This window comes from Nipponia nippon, unplaced genomic scaffold, assembly GCF_047370975.1.
Source record: "Nipponia nippon isolate SJK-2023a ecotype South Korea unplaced genomic scaffold, ASM4737097v1 scaffold_9, whole genome shotgun sequence".
Taxonomy (NCBI): domain Eukaryota; kingdom Metazoa; phylum Chordata; class Aves; order Pelecaniformes; family Threskiornithidae; genus Nipponia; species Nipponia nippon.
Genome location: NW_028262413.1, coordinates 26,898,502 through 26,915,326, shown reverse-complemented (window position 1 = coordinate 26,915,326; position 16,825 = coordinate 26,898,502). Strand labels below are relative to the sequence as shown.

Here is a 16,825-nt window from a genome sequence, read left to right as displayed (position 1 = left end):
TGGATAGCCTCTGGGGGAACTTTCAGCACGCATGGCCATATGCAACAACTACATTATTAATAAAATAGGGCAACAATGAACAAAAAACATAGAAACCTTTCTGGTTAAAAATTCACTTACAGGAAATTACCACATAATTCCAGGAAAAAAAAAAAATGGAATAAAGCAGCTTACCATCTGACAGCGTTCGTACAACAACATCTTGGGTTGAGACTCCAGGACCGTGTTTATTATAAGCTACCACTCGGAAACTATACTCTGTGTATTTCTTTAATCCATTAATGGTGTAGGAGAGTCCTCCTACATCAACATCCTGTTCATAAACAAACATATGCACAAGTCAAGGTCAGAATCAGGTCTGCAACTATTATAAATGTCTTAGACTTTCAGTACAGTAATCAAGTCAAAAGCAGGAATGACACCTTTCTGTAGCACCTGCAGATCAAACCCACAGTTTATATACAGCCAGCACTTGTAAAGATGCTAACAGTAAACTTGCAAGAAAAAATTCTAGCCATCTGATTTAAATCATAACATGGATACTGGTTCTACAAATTAAAAAGGGTCTGACAAACTTGCCTATTAGTAAAAATTATTACTATATTTTGAATAGTGGGATGCAGAAGTAGAAAAGGTAATTTTGTCTGAGGAATACAACAGTTCTATTTAAAAATTTCTGTCAAAAATTATTGTAAATGCTAACAAAAATAATCTTCCCTTAGGTTTTTTTAAAGCTGGAGTCATATTCATACGCAATCGGATGGGAAATTAAATGGCTGGGATTAATCCTCCCAAAGTTGTGACTATTCTCAGGTGGCAACCTATACTTGCACAGAACATACTGGATTCTTCCAGTAGAATCATAAGAAAATTTAATCAATCAGACACTCACCACTATCAAAATATCAATCACTGGATCAAAGAACTCAAGAAGCAAGAACAGTTCAGGTTAAGGATGATGCTAAAATAAGTAATTAGCCTACTATACTAAAATAAAACCTGCCAACCTATAAAAACTATGCAAGCATCCTTTACACTATCTGAACCAGAACTGTTAAATGATGATATAGCTATTATTTGAGTTTTCCTCTTGTGATATGATGGACATCCCCAAATACTTCTTGATGCTGATGAATGCCTAAATAAGCCATCACATCAAATATTGCTTTAATTCCAAGACATATAGATTTCATGCTGGATTTCTAATTTTAAATATTTCTGTATTTTAGGCTAAAGGATTCAGTCTATCAGAAAAATGGACGCTTCACAAGGTGTTTCTAGAAATCTAAGGTGAAAACATAATAAAAGAAAAAAGGCTGTTGATGGCATTGTACATCACAGGAAGAGCCAGGCTCTGTACCTGTTCAGTGTCCTGTCCCTTCTCCATGTAATAGAGCTTGTAGTTTTGGATTTCTCCATTGCCAGACAACGGCGTTTCCCAGGTGACAGTAACGGAGGTGGGTGAACTGGCGTACGCTCGGATATTGGGTGCTGGACCAGGAAGCTGAACTGAAATGTAAGCATGAAACTTTGCTAGTCACCAAGCCTAACCATTAATATTTTCAGGAGCTAGTTATTTTAGCATCAACTTCACTATTAACCGACTCCAGTTCAAAGATGAGTATTTTTTCACATTTCAGCATTTCACATGGATTCATTGTGGGGTGTAAAGGTGGGACCAAATTTCTGAAGGAGATCCTGCTCCCTGGGTCACATTCCTTTTGTCCCGAATGATCCTAACAAATCACACACTTTGCATTTTCTTCAAGTTTTCTTTTGTTCTCTTTCAGTTAATGACAATTTAAAAGTATTTCTTTTCTAACAGAAACTTTAGAGAATTTAACAAGGAATGTCTTATCAGTTCTTCATAAGAGTGAGAATAAATCATATAAGCATACCAACATGGTAACTTGGAAAATCATTTTGACACTATGGTCTGCAAGTGCAACTTTTAAGAGTATCAACTTATTCTGGGAAAGGTCTTGAAAGAGGGAAACAAAAAAAATCCATCCCAAAGTCAAGAAGACTCGAAATATTTACAGCTTACCCTCAGGCTGAGTTGCCACCTTCAGCGGTACTGAGCTCTCTCCGGGTCCATGCTTGTTCTGAGCCACAACTCGAAAGACATAAACTGTTTCTGGCATCAGGTTTTGGATCGTCACTTGTGTCTCTCCAGGACGACTTGTATTTTCAACGCGTTCCCTTTAGGAAACAAAAGGTTTGGGCACAGAAACAGTCATTGATTAGTAAGAAGGTTTTTGAGGGGTAAATAAAGGAATAGTTGCTACTAAGATGCATTCCATTTGCATACATCTAATGTGTTAATGATATGGTTATTTGTACTGCACTGACTACACAAGAAAACAATAATATGCCAAAATTGCTGGTGACAAACAGCTTCCAATTTTGTAACTTCTCTTTAAAAAAAATGCACTGAAGTAAAAGAATAAATTACACTCGACATCACAAAATTCTAAGTAGTTTCTTTGTTATTCTGGTAACAGCATGCGATAATTCATAGTGACAGTTTATCCTACTACTCTGAAGCCAGAAGAAAAAAATATTTAAGCAGCCTACACAGAGTCTGGCGAGATTTGAGGCATTTTTGTTAATATCATGGGACTGCTTTTTGTGTATTTTTCAAAGAAGCCGTTTTAATGTATTCTTCTACCTCCAAACTTTACTTAGTTCCTCCCTAATATTTAGATTTTTTAAAAACATCCACAGGCTCTGACTCGCATACACCCAGGCAGACAGCTGTGGCATTTATGATATCCACAAGTACTGGAGTCAACAAAAGGCAGCGTCTGCCCATGTCTCTGCTGCTCTCATTCAGTCTGACGTGCGAGCAGAAACCGTCCTTCAGCAGCGGTTCACACTCGTATCGTGCACTGGGCATCGGGCACATGAGAGGGGCTTCTCTCAGATAGGCATGAAGATGCTTGAGGAGACCGTTCCAGGCTACTGGACCCCCCAGTTTTGTCTGCCAGAGCCCAAAGAAAGAGTGCACTGTGTGGGAAAGAGCATTTATGTTAGGCTCAGCAAAAAGGCTGACATTTTGCAAGCTGAAAACTGTAATCCAGTTGGGAGAATACACTCTGTGTACTGAGACAACTGGAAGGATTATTGCCCTGTGTTTAGTGAACCTCCATCGCACCTCCCAGTCACGGGGGAACCTGCTGCTTCCCCCCTGGGGAAGCCCGGTCTTGCGCTGAGCATAGTTCAGGAAACTCAATTGGTTCTTATCAAGCTCAGGATTGAGGGGAAGATTAAAAGATTAATCATCAACTAACTGCAGCCTTTATTTCCAACACATTGCTGTTGTCACGTGAACTTTCACAGAACTACGTTTGGGTAACGACATCTACACACTGTCCTTCCTTGAAAAGACGCTACCTACTCCCTGTAAATACAAATAAAAGCAGTATTACGGAGGAAGAAATCAAACACTTCCCCACTGAGAAAATAAAGGGAAAATGTCACTGCTTTGAATACAATTCTTTCTCTTTTGTCTGCTAGACTTTGTTTAGCTCTACAGTAGAGGGCAGACGATTCTCATCCCAATGATTAGCTGCTACTAAATCATTTGTAATGCAGAAACCGAGGCAAAAATAATTCCACAGTCTCCCTTTCCTACCTTCCAGCCATTATGCTTTAGTTTATATCATGAAAATATGATGCCAAAATCCCCATTTTTAAATTTTTTCTTTTTAAAGCAACTGGTACAGTTGATTTAGCACAACTTGGTTGAAAACATTTTGAAATCCCTGTTGATTTCTGCACTATTACACTGTATCTATACAGAGGGAAACAGTACCCTTACTGTAACTAAAGATCTATTTAAACACGTTTTCTAGAATATTCTCTTTCATGAAAGTTGAGCTAAAATGGCATCGCATAGGCAGCTAAATTTATTTCAGATTTTGTTTTTAAATTTCCATCATTAAATAAGCAACATCATTATAGCATATTTGAATTAAAAATATTCACAGAAGATTTTTCTTCTTCTAATGTTTATAAAGTATTTTTTGCAAGAAAGAAGCTGACAGAGAGCAACACAGACACTAAAGAAATATCATACCCACCACAGAATGAAAGTGAGTGGGGGGGCAGGCGGGGAAAAAGATAAATATTTCCCCTCACTAACTTTTCCAGTTATAGCTAGTACAAAATGTTTGCTGGAAAACACATTTTCAAATGGATAGTTTCCTTTAAGACGTGTCTTAGATACAATGATGGTATTTGAAAACCCAGAATAAGTGCCAACTGATTCACAGCTGTGGAATAACATTCATCTCCCATTGACATGCAAAATATATTGCATTTTCTGCCTCAAGTGTAAATGCACTCACTGATTTTATCTAGGGAAAAAAAACCAGCAATCCAAGGTTATTATTTAAAATTAAAAAAAAAATCAAGTTATTTTAATGGAAAAACAACATTTATCAAAAAATAAATAGACACGTCAAAGTATTGCAATTTTCAGTAATAACCAGGAACTGTGCCTTCCGTCACAACAGTAGGTTAAAAATATGTTGAGATTAATCTAATTAAGTGCTACATGAATCTCTCATTTATGCCCTTTCTTCAGGAGCTTTGAGCACCTTTTATGAGCTCTGATGTGTTTAGGTAGGCATAATAGGTAACAAAACAGATGGTCTATATGAATAACTATATTACCCTACAGAACATTATGACTATTCTAACTCATTCCACTTTAATCCCCAATTAAAGAGCTTTGTAAACCAGACTTAAGGTTTAAAATAGCTATCAAGTACCTAAGGGAAAAAGCCTCTCCTTCAAAACCAGACACAACTGTTAATCTGGAAATGTAAAGTTTAAAGTTACACTTATAACAAAAAACAACCTTCGGGGAATTATTAAAAAGTGAATATCGCCTGTGCCAGCCATGTCAGCTGTAGAGCCTGGCAAGTGAGCTCAGAGAGACATTTTGACAGTGTGATTACACACAATTAAACTCCATTTTCTGTGTTTGAAGCACACTACATTGAACCATGGGTTTAATATTATTTGAATATTTCACACATATGATTTACCATCTTGTACCAGCGATGTGCTAGCTATTCCTTTTATTTTTGCCCAAAAAGTCTGGAGTTCTTCTGCCTCAGTGCTTGTCTAAAGTTTCACAGAATTAAACCTCCCTTTGCCCCCCCAACACATTTGAATTTTCATCCCCTTTTCAGGGGAACTGTTTTCAATTTGGAATGCCTAATGTAAGGGTGAAAGAACCGTGTAGCTATACAATCTATAAGGAAGACAGTAATTTCTATCTGATCTTCAGTTCTTCTAGAGGTGTGACAATAAAGCCATGTGACACCCACTTCATTCGTATGTAATTGCCTCAATAAAAGCCTCTCTCTGACATCACCAAGCCAATGCGAAGACATGCCACCAGCTGGTGACATTCTGCTGACTCCCATCTTCATGGCCGATTTCCAGGCTCTGAAATGCTCCTCTTCCATAGATAGTTTCTGTTTCTCTGTTAGAGTAACCTCCAAGTCCTAGCGATATTTATTCTCACTCACTCCTCCTCAGCAGACAACACATACTATCAGAACCAGCTTTAATCATTTCAAGAAGTGATAAAAGCAACCACTACAACTTTGGCAGCATTTGCATTTTTGCTGTAATTCCTTTTTTTCTGCTGCTTACAAATCTTCTGTAACATTGTTCTGCAAGCACACGCTGAATTAAAAAGGTGAAATATCTAGTTTCTCTGGGGGTGGGGGCAGAGGGCACCCCTTGGCAGCTGAAGCTGCTGGTGGCAAAAAGGGAAGGCACAGGGCACAGGAACAGCCTTTCCCAGGAGTGCCCCATGATTATGGGGCAAGGGGAATCATCTTCCACACATCTTGCAGTCCTCTAAAGTTGTTCCAAGGGCAAAGTTAAGGAACACCTTACCAGTTTCTGTGGATCTCCTTTCAGTGAACAGATAAAAATAAAAGGAACATAAATCAGTGGTGGCTGAGGTGGCTGATACCTCGGGAACCGCACACCTTGTATACTGCAGAGAGATTTAAGTGCTCCTACAATTCACAATATGAAGATCACTCTCTACAGCCCTTTAAAGATGGTTTAGAAATGTCAGAATATCCAGCTAAGCCATTCCACGTTATATGTATTTTTTTCATTTTTCACAAGCCCCATTTAAAAGGTAAATAAATCAAATACCTTGTTTGATCACTGCTCAAATACAAGCGAGGAAGAGACAATGCTTAGGTTACTAAAAGGATCCAGTAATGCATGCAACGGAAATAGTACATGTAGGCAAAAAAATAGTATGAGGAGACGGTACGTATGCACCTAAAACCACAGCAAAGATACACGATCATGTATAATTCAAGGACTGCAAGCAATCATTTAAGCAGTGTTTTATAATGCTGAGAAAGAAAGGAGGGTTGCACATCCAAGCTTGACTTCAAAATTTTTCTGATTTCTGACTGCTTAGTTGCGTGTGACACACTCATCTATTTTTTTGTTTAATAACCAGCCAACATTTCCACAAGGCCCAACCACCTGGTCAAAAATTACCACGTAACATCAAAATGGTAAACAGAACTTTTTTTTTTTTTTTTTTTTTTTTTTTAATTTCATTGTTCTCATTCTCTAAATCCAGGTTCAATGGCAGGATTTCACAGTATTTTCATACCAATCTGTGAAATGTGTGATACCAACTGTCTTTATGAGGCATAACAAAAAAAAAAACCAACTTCAAAAAATGCAAAGGAGTGGTGAAGTTGAGAAAATAGTGAGTATGTGCTAATAAAAGGCTTTCAGAGCCTGCTTTGAACCCTGATCCAGAAGGGCACTTAAGCAAACAAAGATCTCATTGAAGTCAATGAAACCACCTGCTTACATATAAGCACCAGCTTAAGTATGTTGCAATCTTTCTGGGGACAACATTAACCGAAGCCGGAGGGTTGCTCTGCAAGAACTGGAAACAGCAGGTTCTGCAGATTGTCCTGTAATTTCCTAATTTATTCACCACGAATTATGAGATGCCTCTTTCCCTTTGTTCTGCACATGTTTGGCCCAAGAGGAATGTTTTCTAGATTTCTAGTCTTGTATGTAGTGGAAGGGGATGCATTTTGTTTCCTCCAAAGTAGTACAGGGAGAGGCATGAAGCCACCTCCAGCAAATTACTTTCTAAAAACTCAGCAGGTAGAGCAGTAACAACCAGAAACGTGAAGGAGAAGAGGCAAGAAGAAAGAATGGCTGGCAAGATCCCACCATTTTTCCTGTCTCACTTAAAATATCTCCAATAAGAATGAATATTACCAAAGTAAGGAAGTACTAGAAAAATAACATTTGTGAGGCAAAGAAAATTTTACTAATTCCCTCAATTAATTGTCATGAGCCTGGATGAGATGTCTATCCACAGAATTACGAAAAAGTGGCAATTCACCACAAGCAGTAGTGCATTTTATATTATCTTCAAATGACTTTCTTAACTTTGAGTCTCACGCTTTAGTCAGTAAGTAGACAGATCATTTTCTCTTGAGTAATAAATCTGATAAGCTATTTTGCAATTAATTAAGCATTGCTCAAAATGATTGTTAGCTCCAACTTCTTCGAACTTATCACAAAAATTTGAAACTGTAATTCTGAGCAGTAGATTCCATCAGGAAGAAAAAGGGGTAGATTGAACTAAAGCATTGGGATAAAATATCAAAATCTCATGAATGCTTCACATTCATGAAATTTCTATTTACAGGGATTACTAGAAAAGAATCAACATTTAATTGACACCCACCACAACATTTAACCGACATCCACCACATGGTTGTCTCCAGAATCAGACTACATTTACAGGGTTTTAAAGCCTGAAGTGACTGCTCTCTCTCAACAGCACATGGATTATCTGGAGGATGTTTCTGTGCCCGTGGTGGATGGCATTTATAGCGGTGTCAGTGCTGCTGAAGAGGTGTTACAGTCTATGCTTGCTCTTTGTTTCTAAGCAGTCTGCTAAAAGCAGGTAGCAACTGTTTGCAGTCAATCAAAAACATGCACAAGCATTGCCCACAAGAACGCGTATATGCAGCAACAAAGCAAATAAATCCTCTCATCAGGGTGCAGGAGGGGAGCGAAGGGAACACAACCCCTCTGACTCTGCAGCCTATAAGGCTTTGAGCATTAAAGACGTAATCTTTATAGTGCTTCTAAGCAAAGCTAGCATGAAGAAGAGTCATGAAAGAGCACGACCCATCTTACACGTCAAGATCTTTACCTGTTTATACCTTCCTTGGTGTAGAAGATTGAATAGGTGAGGTTGTCTCCTTGAGGGTCCGATACAGGCGTCCGCCATGTCAGTCTGATGAAGCGAGTGGAGACGAGGGTGGCCACGACGTCCCGCGGGGCTGAAGGCAACGGTCCTGTTGTAGCTGGTGCTAGATGGTCATTAGTGGCACTGGTCAGTGAAGTGGGAGGTAATGTTGGGATGGCAACATCTTGTCATGTGCAAACATTGGGGAATATGAAGGGCAAACATCACCACGGTTTAAAAAAAGAAAACAGAAAAAAAACACAAAAGAAATAAACAAAACCACGATGGGAAACAAAAGAAAATGAACACACACAAAAAAGGCCATTAAACTGAAGGCTGACATGCAGGCAAAGGTAACTACTGAAAACTAATGGGAAATATTAAAGGACACGTCACTGTCGAGCAAGCAGACCAAATCTCCATTGTAATGGAAGTGGCAAGGGAAAGGGAAGGGTGAAAACTGAGGATAAAATATGACCTCGTAAGAGGACATACCAGCGGCAAACAATACTTTCATTTCTTTGTAAACCAGATGTAACACCAAACATTTACCAATAAAAACACCCAACTTGTATTATTTATTAAAAAATACATCCAGATCCAATTTTCTACTTTATTTCATTACCATGCAGAGTTCATTTATACTGTTCTCAATCATAAAAAAATGACAGACAGAATACGCAAAGATCATTTAAGAAGTGCAAAGTCATCCAGGTTGTGCAATTAAAGACTGAGGTCCGTTCACACGGTAACTGCTTTCTGAGCTGGTTGGGTTCTACTACTGCCAGTGGTAAGATGTGGTGACAAACTTGATATGGCAGTGGAAATAGAGACTTTTTCCTAACTTTCACTAAGATCATTGTTTTCTTTCCATCAATGCGTTTCCTCCCTCTCATAACATATATCACATCATTTTACAAAGATACTAACAAGCATAAACAACTCTTGCTTCACATTATACAAAGACTTAACAGACTTTTTGGGGTAAGTCATGTATGTCTTCCTGTATTACTACTTTAAAGCTAGGACAAATCTCCAGGATTATTACATTAAAAGGTTGGCAAGTTAACAGCACGAGCTGTAATGTACAAATAGCTGTTCTCCAAATCCTATTAAAGCAATCCATCCAGTAAATCTAACAGTAATATTCTGAGCAGCTGGACCCCAATTACCACAGAGTATTACAGGAAGCACAATTAGTAATAAAAACCTAAAGCTCAGGCTACCCTGAATTTTTCTGGATTCTTAACTGTTTACCAAGCCTAAGTGACCCGATGACATTTTCCACACAGGAATCTATGCGGCCAAATACCTTTATTTGCTTATTAATTATGGAAACTCACTAAAATGGTTCAGATTTTCCCCAGAAAGAGTTCAGGGCTAATACAGCTTTTGTTGAGAGCTGCAGCATCTCCACTCAACATAATATGTAGACTTGTGTCTCAAATGATGAGGAGAAAACTGCAGGCAAAAAACCTGGCTAAACCATACAATGTTATCTGAACAACCAAACCTTTAGGCAGACACACTGAGAATGTCTCAGCTGCATTGAGACGTCTATCATCACCAACGACCTGATTTTAAATTATAAAAAAATTTTGTCAACCAAAGCATCATCTGACACGTAGGTCTTGAATTGGCAAACTCTCATTTTTTTCATTTCTATTTCCCGGCGACTACTGACAATGCTGGAAGAACAAACCATTTGCTTTTATCAGACTTGCACAATGTAATAAAAGTATGTGGGCAGAACTATGAAACACTTCACTGTTTCACAGGAAATACTACCATCCGCAATATCACAAAGACAAGGGTCTATTTCTTGGGACCAACGACCACCACAAGTGAGGCCCAGCTCCATGGGGACAACGCCTGGCCTTCCTGTGTGCCAGTGTGCCTGCTACTGCTCCATCGCATCTTCCACCCTTCCCAAAGCTCCCATTCACGTTTCATCTCCTCTCTCAGATACTGCCCATCCTGTCAACTGGGAAAGCTTCGCTCCCCCAACAAGTACTGGTGTAAATACAATCACCAATTTAATTACATTTCAATTACATGTTTCTTCTTCCTTTGATACTAAAATCAAGACTTTTTACTTCAATACCTGCATCTTTACAGGACTCCGCAAGGCTCCCAGAGCTAGAAACATACATATTTTGGCACTGAAAATACAGATCACAGAAAGACGAGTACTCAAGAATATCTTCTTAATTACCTTTTCCACACTGTAATAGCCACAGATCACAATTATGTATTCTCCAGCACCCCCACCCCCCCCGATCAATAGACTACACCATTAATTTCACATTCATTGCAAAATCTAAACTATTTTTATGTTCCCGTAATTAGGTTTCTTACAGAAATGCACCACATTTTAGCTCTTCTTCTGGACTGAGACAGGGCCCCTGTGCCCCCAAGGCTAACCTTGTTATTGCAGACTACTCAGTACAGGATATTTCATTACACAGCTTCACCCCTTGTTCGATGGCACAGTGCAATATACCAAGGAGCAACAGCAGGGTCTCGGGGCAGAAAAGGTTCTAGCTAAAGTCATCAGCACTTACAGTTACTGCTATAACCTTACTCCAACCTACAACATCACCATTTCTCAGAGCAGTGAGCACTGAAGTGTCTTGTAAACAACTTCTTGACACCAGTGCTTGATGACCCAGCAGGAGAGATGCTCTCCTACATTTGCTATTCATAAATAAGGAAAATTAGTTCAGCAATTTGATAGTCAATGGCATCCTTAGCTGAAATGACCCTCAGATGGTACAATTTAAGATCCTGAGGAAGGCATTGGGCATAATCAAGACACTGAACTACAGAAGAAGAAACTTGAGCATGTGCAATCCCATGGACGGCTGCCCTTATGGGCAATGGAGATCAGGAGAACTTGCTGATCTTCAGGGACAAACCTCTCACAACCCCAGAACGATCCATTTTCCTACATGCAAGAAAACAAATGGGCACAGCAAGAAGGCAGCTTGGCTGAACAGGGAACACCTGGCCCCGCTTAAGCACAGAAAGTGTAAAGGAAGCAAAAACAGAGACCAAAATGTCTAACCAAACGAAATACAGAAACACCACTCAGGCACGCAGAGATGGAATTAGGAAAGCCAAATCTGGATTGGACGGGTGGATGGTGGGGCATGTGGGGAGCTGACTGGCCCAACAGGCTCCCAGCATCATGGTGAATGGGGTGAAGACTAACCAGCAGCCCGGGTTATGAGTGGCATTACCCAGGGCTTGATTCTGGGACAGAGAGGGTTTCATATCTTCATCAGTGACCTGGATGACAGGACAGAGATCATCCGTAGTAGGTTTGCAGGTTATACCAGATTGGGAGGAGCAGTAGATACACTGGCAGAGAGATGAACCTGCCAGGCTGGAGAAGTGGGCTGGTGGCAACCTCAGAGTTCAACACTGACAAATGCAGAGTCCTGGGTCAGGGGATCTTCCCAACTATCACCTGTCTGCTCCTAAATGACAATTAGAGCGCCAATTCAGTGTCACATGTATGGTCTCGGTTACATCAGCCAGGCTTCTCCCATGTTTATGTTTGAGCACATGTTAATAGTTCCCTTGGACTGGAGACTTAGTCACTGCACATATCTTTACTCCTTCCATATCATGTTGCTACTGAGGAACAAGGTACAGTACTGTGCAAAAACCTCCTTGGTGCCCGTAGCTTTCAGCATCTTTCCCAGAGTGCCTGCTTGATTGACTCCCATTTCATTTCAAATTTCACTTTACACTTCAACTGAATATTTTCCCCTTGCAGAGAGCTTTAATTTCCTACCCTTCTATTAGCTAATTACATTAATAATATTATTTAAAACCATGAAACAGTTTGAGGAATAATCTGTAGGGAAGCTGTTATAAAAACAAACTTGTGTTTTACAGCTGCATCAGCCAAATGCTTTCTGAAGTACCATCTTCTGAACTGTTCTGGTGAACTCTTTGATTGATTACTTCACACATTTATTAAAACTACTTAACATGTGAAGTGCCTCCATTTTTTAAAAAGAAAGTTAAGACACTTCTTATCCAGCACAACAGGCAGTTGCCACTTCAATACACAAATTCCTTATAACCACCGTTTCAGTTGTTCATTTTAACTCTAGGAAGACTGCAGGAGATGAATTTCTGCTGTATGGTGGGGGTCGGTCTCTTCTCCCTAGTAACAAGTGATAGGACGAGAGGAAATGCCCTCAAGCTGCGCCAGGGGAGGTTTAGGTTGGATATTAGAAGAAACTTCTTCACTGAAAGGGTAGTCAGGCACTGGAACAGGCTGCCCAGGGAAATGGTTGAGTCTCCATCCCTGGACATATTTAAAAGAAGGGTAGACATGGTGCTCAAGGACATGGTTCAGTGGTGGACTTGGCAGTGATAGGTTAACGGTTGGACGCGATGATCTGAAGGGTCTTTTCCAACCTTAATGATTCTATGATTCTATGGACTTACGAAGAACAAAACTCCAAAGAACAGTATCAGACTGCCATTCTGCAGTACAGCAGTTGTCTTTTTAGAGCTCAAAATGCAAACCACGTGTCTTCCATCACCTTACATTAATATTTTGGTTTCTCTTAACGTGTCTTGATAATACTGTCGGGTGATCTGCTTCAAATTACATGTTCTTGACACAAAAGCTGCATCTTACCTACCTTTAAAAATCATTCTATTTAGTTAAAATGTAATACAAATATTTTAAAAATAATTAAATTGAAAAAAAATGCTGAAATTTCGTGAAGGAAGAATATTCCCCTGATAAATTTTTAAAATTCATCTGCTTAATCCAAAACACATCCCACATACTCATGTATTTGTCTTCCTATATAATGAAATAGGTCCACCTTTTACTTAAGTGATCTGCACACAGTGCTTGAAGAACCTGCAGGAATCAAGATGAAGAGTCTGGGAGAGCCGCCAAGATTTCCCAGATTCACAGAAACCCAGTTTTATCCTTGTGCAAGACTCAAAATCAGAAATAATCCTTCTGACAGCATTATAGGTAGATCGGTCAAACACAACAAAAAACTAGTGGCATCTGAAAAATAAACTGTGATCCAAATAAAAGCACAAAGGACTTGTAAATCGTACAAGTAAGGTAAGCAATGAATAGGCATGAAAACTCACTCACTGGAAGCTGCAATTAAATACCAGCTTGGTAGCAATTTGGTACTGTTGATAGCTGTGGAACGTATTTAGAAGACTAGGTTATTTCCTTTCCTTTTCTCCCTATTCTTCCTCAAAATGCCTTGAGTGCCATTACAAACTGATTTGTACACAGCCGTGCGAGCAGAATGCTCAGCAGTGCAGAGCTGTGTTAATGAGTAAATACACTAAAATTAGTTTTAATGCCAATAAGGGAGCAGCTTTATTACTTAAAGCTTTAAAGCATGGTGTAACAAGTAACATGCAAAACAAGTCTCTTCTTTCTAACGTATATTTCATCACTTTTTTAAAAGTAACTATACTCTGGAATATTCTTTGCAGGCCTATTCCTACACAGTTTCACATTAACCTCATTTTTAAAAAAAAAAACCATAAAATATGCATATTCAGCATGTGACATGCTAAGAACATAGAAAAAGAATGACGTTGTTGCATGCCAGACATATATACAACAGATTTATCTTTCCAACCACTGCTGATATATCAGTTTTTCTGAGCTTGTGTTTTTCTAAGGGATCAAGAAAAAGTCCTTGCTCAATTTGGCATCACACAAAGGCTGTACAGTTGAAGACATAGCATGTTGTCTTGAATAGCATTTGAAAGAAATCATTCAGCAAAACAGCTGACATAAAATGAATCAGTCCTTAAACAGTGGCTCCACTGCAGTCAGGGGCTGAGAGGGGGAGACCAAGGTTAAATATTGCTAAGAGGATACATTAAAACTGTTGCAATATAATTTCAATTCTAGATCAATAGACAAGGAAAGCCACTTGATTCATCAGTCTGCATTTAACAAAGTTAAAAGCTAATGAAAATAAGTTAAAAACAAAGCAAAATATTTCAAGCAGTCCTTTTCCTGCTTTGCACAATAATTTTTCTAATGCTTATGTAGTAACCTGGGCAATAGAACAATGTCTAAACTGCTAAACAAATACGGGTGATGTTCAAATACTGAAACGTAGTCATTGCAGGACATCCAGCAATCCACCAACAGGGTGAGGTAGGCAGAAAAATAAGAAAGTAGGATTTTCTTAACTTTCCACTAGAAATTATTTTTACCCATGGTACATTCACTTTATACAGGATTGCAACACGTAGCGTTGTGCATTTATGCTGCAACACCAAGACTTTCAGCTAAGACAACCCTCGGACGAATCCCACTGATCCAGTGCAAGAGAAGATTCCTTCTCTCTCTCCCTCCAGACCTGTGTTTTGCAAACGCTGAGGTTCCCAGCTCATTTTGCTGTGCAGAATAAAGATGTGAGGACACACGTCTGGACTGCTAATTTCTCAAGTCCCTTCTGTCCAGCTGCTCTTTCCAAGGGTTTCTTCTGAGCAGACGTCACCTATAGCAACTATTTTATTAAAATGTTTCACAGAGTGCGCAAATACCTAGAAGGAGTTGGACTCAAACAAATGAATAACCATCAATGACTTCTATAACTTGAAAACACTGTGCTTTTGCCAGTGAAGGATTCATTTTACCAGCATTAGGCTGGTAAAGTCTAAGAGGCAAAGGCTACAGGTGCCTCTCTGCTTGATACAGTAATGTGGTACCCAGCTTTTAATCATGTAGGAAAAATGACCCCCACTGCTATTAGCATAATTCACTGCGGCGAGATAACAAACAATTTGAACGTGTGTCTGTGGTGCTACTCTATCATCATCATTTCAGGATGCTGATGTGATCTTTTAAAAACAACGCTGTCAAACATGCCACACCTGAAAACTAGTAATTGAAATGCTATACTTGTTAGCTAATAATTAGAAATATTTTCCATGTTGTCCAGCCCCTCCGGTTTAGATTTCCTTTTTCCTCCTTTTTTCCTCCTGTGGCACATTATTGGCATATTCATGGCTTCCTCCTGCTTTGGGCAATAACATTCCAATTATACCATCGGATATACTACACAAAGGAAAGGCGGAATAGGAATGTTATCTGCTTCAGCTTTGCCACTGTTATCTGAATGACCTGGGACGAGTCCAATTTCCTTTGCTACCTCGTATGTGTAACGAGTGTGCCACTGCTACAACCCACCTCATGAAGATAGTATTGAAATGTATGAAATTAAGATGTATAAACACTTTAGAAACTAGTTAGTGGCCATATTTAGACTATTCTTGGCCATATTTAACTGCTCACAAAGTCACAGTTACAGTGCCCGTCAAATGAGAGCGTCAGGGATTTCTGAACTGTGGTTGAGGCTATGTCTACATCGGAAGGCAGGAGAGGCACTGGAGGGTGAACCAGTTGCTTCTGAGAGCCCAGCACCCACATCATATGGACTCTATAGTTTTCACTTTGGCCTAGCTCTTACCACTCAACAGCGACTGCACTGCACCTCCCAGTTCAGTTTCATTCCAAAGACATTGAGACCCAAAACTAGGACCTAGGACATTTAGATCTCTAAACATCTTTAATATTTTAACTGTATACCTTAAGAAAAAAATACCGATATGTTTAATTTTGACTTGGGGTATTCGGATAAAACTGTTTACTCGATAAATAATATTTTTCACATAAATCACTATTTAACTGATTCTGGAAAGGTAATCAAGACTTTCAAACATTTTTCTTACTTTTACTTAATACACTGTTTTCCTAAATTTGAGCTTATTATATGATATCATTCCTCTTGCTTCAGAACAGAAGGATTCAACTTTGATCAGGATTAAGAAACTGTGATACTTCAAAGAGTCATAGTCAAAACCCATTGATTTTCTTTTGTACACTTTTCCTCATAGTATTCAAAAAATACAGCAGTTACTGGTTGCAATGTAGTAAGTATGAAATAATAAAATGAATAAGTCCATGCTATACAACTATCCTTTAAAATCTTGCTTTCTCTTCTGTTTTTTTCCCCCTGTGTTCTTACTCATATCAAATTGTTGTCCTTCTTCCAATGCTTAATTCATAAATTTATGACAGAAGGGACATCATCTTGTTATTCCTAGTAGTTCCCTGCATGATACCATAACCAAAGAAAAACACGTTAACGGGCCCTAATAAGTTCTTCTAGGACAAATGGCCACAATGCTGAAGTTGGTACTTTGTCTCAATAGATCAGTTACTGTAACTGAATTACTTCCTTCCCTTGGAAAAACTAATTAAAAGAAATCTATCAGACTCCTATTCTTCTACTAAGAGATGCTTTCATGCAAAACTGAAAAAATGAATAAACAGACATGGAAAGAAGAGTGTATTAAACTGATTTCTGCTGTATATAATGAATATATAATGTATATAATGAGAAAATTCGAAATTATATCAATAGTTGTATACAAAATTGCGCTTCATGAGATAATTTAAACTGCAGAACTTTGTGTGGGATTTTGCTACACAAGGAAATTTGTCAGAAAAAG

The 16,825-nt window shown here is 38.8% G+C and overlaps 1 protein-coding gene across 11 annotated transcripts in view; it reads right to left on the bottom strand.

Moving 5' to 3' along the window:
• The window catches only part of NEO1 (neogenin 1), a 220,275-nt gene that overhangs the window by 46,045 nt on the left and 157,405 nt on the right, over positions 1 to 16,825 (bottom strand). For 7 of the 11 annotated variants that reach the window (XM_087744390.1, XM_087744386.1, XM_087744395.1 and 4 more), the window contains exons 8-11: positions 8,249 to 8,468; positions 2,048 to 2,202; positions 1,361 to 1,509; positions 175 to 313 (exon numbers count right to left, since the gene is read on the bottom strand). In XM_087744390.1, the coding sequence (XP_087600516.1) occupies positions 175 to 313; positions 1,361 to 1,509; positions 2,048 to 2,202; positions 8,249 to 8,468 (663 nt within the window). The remainder of the gene's footprint in view (positions 1 to 174; positions 314 to 1,360; positions 1,510 to 2,047; positions 2,203 to 8,248; positions 8,469 to 16,825) is intronic. The other 4 variants (XM_087744389.1, XM_087744397.1, XM_087744392.1 and 1 more) reach the window with 1 other exon arrangement.